The sequence below is a fragment of the Nematolebias whitei genome, chromosome 15, assembly GCF_014905685.2.
Source record: "Nematolebias whitei isolate Nwh7 chromosome 15, NemWhi1, whole genome shotgun sequence".
Lineage (NCBI taxonomy): Eukaryota > Metazoa > Chordata > Actinopteri > Cyprinodontiformes > Rivulidae > Nematolebias > Nematolebias whitei.
In genome coordinates this window covers 28,816,008-28,821,991 of record NC_056512.1, presented here as the reverse complement: position 1 = coordinate 28,821,991, position 5,984 = coordinate 28,816,008, and the positions used below count along the sequence as shown (strand labels likewise).

The window sequence follows — 5,984 nt, the reverse complement described above, 5'->3', positions numbered from 1 at the left end:
TGTGGTACTTCCTGTTTATCACTGTTGTATTCAGCTGATCATGAGGTAAATAAACTATGTATTACAATGATCTGTTACTTTTTAAATGTTTGATTTATTGCATTGAATCATAAATGCAATAAACAGAACCCAAACCAAAACCCCACCCCCAATTTTTTTTTTTTTACTTCATTTTTTTAGGGGTGCTGAGTTCAAATTTAGGGGTGCTTGAGCACCCCCAAAAAGAGGCTAAAAATGAAAACATGAAAACATAACCAGGTGCTCAGTGAACAAAGCAACCATACAGACACGCAAAATGACAGAAAAAAGCCACTTTTTGTAATATAAATGTCCAAAATTGCATTAAAAGACATACAAAATATTAATGCATAGTATCCAGAACCCTCAATGATAATTTATAAATAATAATAATAATAATAATAATAATAATAATTAACCCTTTGAAACCTGTTTCTGCTGTATAATTTAACAATTGTTACATATTGGAATTATTGCGATATTGCACTTTTATTCAGTTTCACAGCGTAGTAAATTACAAAATCGTCTTCTTTGTTAAAACAGGTCTCTCTTGTAAATGAGTCGTCAAGACTCAACTTGTATTAATAAAGGTTGAATGAATGAAAAGATGCATTTTTACAGCCTCACATTTGAACACGGAACCTTTGTGAAAAAATCAATTTAAGCCGGACATATTTTCAAAGGTACAAATTGGACATGCGCACTAGGTAACAAAACGAGAAAGTAAGACGTTGTAGAATCTGCAGCTTGCGTTTTCGAATTATTGTATTATTTCATTTAGCTGTATTTATCTTTAAACAAAGTATAGCTCAGCATTAAAACACACCCCTATTTAGCTTCTTTTTTTTTTTTTACAGAATTTTGCTTCCTCCGTGGGACATTATGAGCATGTTTTCCTCCCAAACCTCGTCGTTCCAAGATTCAATCGACGTGGAGGAGAGAGATGACTTTGACAGCGAAGAAATCGCTGCTTACAGCCAGAAAATTCATCTGAACTGCTACTACACCATCTATCTTTATCAAGGCACAAGGTACTGGGTGATGTCAATAATCCATTTTATTTATTTGTTTTGGACAGTCGCAAACTGTACGGGCCTGTTGTGTTTGTGTAAACACGTTTATTAAATGTATTTTTACTCCGCAGTCTCTCTCCCTACAAACAGGTAATATATTTGACATGTCGTCACTGTTGAGGCCATGATCCTCAGAGTTGCTGGAGCTCTTTCTGCACATAAGAACCTCATTACTGCATGAAAGTTAAAAGCAGTAAACTGTTGATTGTCTCAGATCTGAGTCCTCTGGGGAAAATGGGGCATGGAGCCGGAGACGTGCAGACTCCACAACCAGTCAGGATGACTTTAGGTAACACAGGAGCCGTCCGCTTACCTTCTTCTTGCTGGTCGTTTCTCTTTGGCTTTCACCGTTTTGTGTCAGTTTGTCCATGGGCTGCTTCAGGAAATCCCATCAACATGGAATCCATGCTGCTGTCACTCTTTGTTTTGTCTGGGTGATTTTTGATGTGTGGCTACGTTCCATTGCTCTGTACGAGCACAGTGTGTTTTGCACAAACGGTGACACCCGGACACAGTTACACATCAGCGACTCAGGTGTGTGATGCGTTCGGTGTGCGGCATCAGCTTCTTCCATCTCTTCATTGACTTGAGTAGTTTCCAAATTCGCCAACACCTTCACGGGCTGCTTGAACCGGTACCGACTGTATGCTTTGCCCGCAGCTTGACACTAATCGACAGCAGCCTGCCATCGGAAGCAGAACCGGAGCTGCGGACCTACATTTCCAGGAGGCTGAGCAAAGGAGCCTTGCTTGGAGGCATGGGCAACATCGCCGCCGTGGACCTCAGGTATTCATTTTTTAAACTAAAAGTCTTTCAAACTTTAAAGTTGATGCTTAAGTTTGTTTTGCACTGAGCCATGTCAGTCATTTAAAAAAGGTTAAAATGGAACAAAAATTCAGAGTCAAAAGGAACATCGGTCTCTTCTTTGCAGTATTCCAGAGCAGGCAGTCGGCTGCTACTGCTGTCTCCTGGAGCAGGAACGGTCTCCTGAACAACCCGAGGCTGATGGAAATGGATATGTCATCTGCTTCATGGGGGGGTCTGAAAAAGGACTGAATTTATATCCTTTTGTGTAGGCAGAGAAATGTACATCCAGCATTATACATGTAACTAGCACTATGGAATGCGTTTTATTGCATTGTTTTTTAATTTAAAAAAACAAAACATGAAGCCGTTTTGTTGTAAATCTTTGACCAGAGACACATTTCGATTAGAGCTTGATAAATACGTCCAAGGCCTGCACGGCAGCCTCCAAACACCAGAGGTATGAGGACGCGACGACACGGTTTCATATTGTCGTTTTGGTATTTCTGCATCTAAATGTCTCGCCGTGCGTTTTGTAGCTGCAGAACCTGGAGACAGAAGTGCGTCCCTATCTGAGCCAGTGGTTCGAGGAGTCCGTGATGCACATTCATCGAGTGGTGCAGCTGGTTCAGAGCAGCATCAGCTTCTTGCTGCACGCGGTGAGTCCTCTCATGCCGTCAGTGCAGCCATCTTGAATCGAATGATCTGCAAAAGTTAATCAGTTGAAGATTTACATTGAAAGATTCATTTTTGAGACTTTCGTTAAAATCTGTTCAGCGATTCACGAGATATTTTGCTAACAGACAAACGTATGCACGCACAGGCACACAAAAACATTATCAGCCTTTCGGCAGAAGGTGATGAGCATTGATGGTTACTTTATAGATGCAACAGGCTAATCTTAAGGCATGAGCACTTAAAGCACAAGCTGGTTGAGTTTAAATAAACACGTTTTAAATGTTTACAGTTTAATGTTTGTCATTCTAAAACATGTTAAAGGCCTTGAATGCAGGATATCAAATCTTTTATTTCATCCCAGCTTTGATACTTTGTTGGAGACATTTGAGCTTCTTTAAGGACATTTGACCTCTTTTGGTGTTAACTGTGTAGATACATATTTGTCTTTTTATATTTACCGTATTTTCCGGACTATAAGTCGCTTCGGAGTATAAGTCGCAGGACTGGTCAAATTATGGAAAAAAAAAAGTGTGACATAGTCTGGAAAACACGGTGAATATGGCTCTTGTGACAGAATAAGTGTTACTGTGATACTTGAACTGCTCCTTTAAATCCACATTTACTATATTTGCTAAAAAGCTTCATTTAGTTCTGCTTTTAAAGTAAAGGATGTTTTCTCAGAACAGTTCAGTCTAAACTTTCTTCATTCAGGCTCTGAGCCACAAACACGTGGAAGTCATCAATTCAGACGAGAGGACGAAGGCTGACGTGTCCAGGTGAGTTCCGGGACAACCCTTACCTGAAACTACCCCACATGTGAAGGACTACTAACGTGTGTTTGTGTCCACGGCTGTCTGCGGGTTCATCAGGTTCATTAAAGCAGCCAGTCTACAGGGTCTGTCCCAGCAGGACGCCACGTCGACCTCTCTGTGCAAAGCCATCTCGGAGGACACGCAGTCTGACCTGATCATTGACTGCTCCACCAGCCCACCCACACTCACAAACACCAGTAGGTCACAGTTACTGGTGTATAGATGGCATCACCTGCACATCCATAGGGTTATATTTGATTATCCTTTTAAGAGTCTAATAAAGGTGCTGTGTTCGCCTCAGTCAGTAACAGATTCTGCGATGGCTGGATTCAGGCGTTCCTCAACGCTGCAGAGCGTTGCAACCCCTTCCTGCTCCGACAGATTCTGGAGAACTTCAAACTTAAGGTGAGGAACACGGATACACAGAAGTCAAGTTATGTAAATTCTTAGCTTCTCATTAACGTTGCTTAAAGTATTTTTCTCTGTATAAGTCGCGTATTTTTGCATAATTTGTATTCCCTGCGACTTATACGCCGAAGCAACGTATTTATGGATTTTTTTTTCCATATTTATAAACAAACTTTTGGCTGAGATCTGACCGTTTTCATTTATTCTGACTGAAAATATTGAACACTACCATTTTCAGCCACTAGATGGCACCAGAGTTTTATAGACTGCTGTTGTATCATGTAATTGGTAAAAGTGGCTATTCGTGACACAATCGGCTTGCCGTAGTCTGCCACCTGCTCGCCTGGAGCAACCATCTTCATTTTGCTGCACCGCTCCGGTGAAATGCAGCTAATTTGACTATTGAAGTGCATTTAGTAAGTAAAAGTTCAACAGACACACCTTTTACTATAAAGTCGAGCAAACAAATAATTGTTTTTAGGTGTTTATCGTGTTAAATTTCAAAGAAACGCGCAGCGTTCCTCCTTCCTGATGTCCTCCCTGTCTGCGTGCTCCTGGAGCACAGAGGCAGCAAATACTTTTAAAATACAGCTGATCTGACCATTGAAGTCCTTTTATAAAGTAAAAGTTCAACTGAGACACACTTTTTTTACTATAAAGTCGAGCAAACAAATAATTGTCTTGTTAAATTTCAAAGAAATGCACAGCGACTCTTCCCTCTGCACGTGCTCAGTTCCACAAATTGGGTTTTGAAATGCAGCTGATTTGACCGTCAAAGTGCATTTATTAAGCAAAAGTTAGACTGAGACACACATTTACTATGATTTCAAGCAAATAAATAATTGTTTTTAAGTGTTAATCTTGTTAAATTCTTGTTAAAGTCCTCCCGTGCACGATCCTGCGGCCACCATTTGGCAGTCAATCGATTTTTGGCACAACACCGGCCCACGTTTCCAGGTTGTCAGCGGTGACGCATAATAGATACGACTTATACAGCAAAGTGACATATTTATGGATTTTTTCCATTTTATTAGACGTATTTGGACCGATGTGACTTTCAGGGCGGTGCGACATGTATGGCGGAAATTACGGTAGTTTTTTTTTTTTTTTTGATTCTGCAGGCCATCCAGGACATGAACGGCCTGAAGCGCTTCGTGCGGCAGGCTGAGATGAGCCACTACGCCCTGTTTCGCTGCGCCCAGTTCCTGCAGAGCTGCGGGAACGGCGACGTGTTGCTGCAGAACGCCCGAGCGGAGCACAGCGACCTGCCTGAGGCCTGCAGCATCATCGGCGTCCTGGAGGAGTTCCTCAGCGAACAAAGTCAGGCCTGACCGACTCACACTCATCCAAACCAACACTACGAACCTTCTAAAGCTCCAGATTGTCAGATTTTAAAAAGTGCAATGGATCAGTTTAGAAAATGAACTGTTTGAGGAGCATGCAATAAATAAAGTTATAAACCGTAATTAATACACGATAAAGTGATGATGTATCTGATCTGTGGCACGACTTTACTAACGTGTCTTTGTGTTTGTAATCATTTGTTGTTTACTACGCTGACAACAGGAGCAGGCATGTTTGGTTAACGAGTCATAGAAATGAAAGAAATTTGTACAATTAATTTTAGTTTTGTGGTTTAAATTGTATATAAAGATGTAACAAACCAAATATTTATAGTCGGACCAGAACAAAGAAATTACACTAATTAGAGCTCCTACTAATTGGAGCTATTGTTTATTTATGCACACGCTTTAATATTTATTTAATTGGTTTTCTTTAGAGAATGCACAAATCACTTTTATGCATTGCTAGTTCTGATTTAGATTTCAGCCCCGAGTCTGCACTAATATTTTACTTTTCTGTTGTAACTATGTTCGAGTTGTTTTTGTTTAATCCCACTGTGGCGATGTGGTGTTGTCGATTATGCTGGATTATTAAAACGAGAGTCATTTTCAGAAGTTTGTGACATTGTAGTATACTGTATACTGTATGTAGTCTATCATAGTGGGGAAAATAAGATTGTTTTTTCTTCTAAATGTTGAATGAAGTAGTAAATACAGAGTAAATATTAGACCAAGTTTAAATTTCCTCTTCGAAATGTTTAGTCTTTTTATTCCATAAACCTTTTTGTAATCCGATTACATTAAATCAAGTCTAAAGTATGTGAGCAGTATAAATATTTTAAGCGATG

The 5,984-nt window shown here is 40.1% G+C and overlaps 1 protein-coding gene across 1 annotated transcript; it reads left to right on the top strand.

Annotated features, from left to right (window-relative positions):
- The first annotated feature begins 706 nt into the window (after positions 1-706).
- Positions 707-5,984, top strand: c15h17orf75 (chromosome 15 C17orf75 homolog). Its single transcript, XM_037688342.1, has 11 exons — positions 707-741; positions 876-1,049; positions 1,306-1,380; positions 1,752-1,877; positions 2,023-2,151; positions 2,295-2,355; positions 2,435-2,554; positions 3,285-3,349; positions 3,443-3,582; positions 3,687-3,790; positions 4,915-5,984. Exons 2-11 carry the CDS (start codon positions 901-903, stop codon positions 5,122-5,124), a joined length of 1,179 nt encoding a protein of 392 aa, XP_037544270.1. The 5' UTR covers positions 707-741; positions 876-900; the 3' UTR covers positions 5,125-5,984.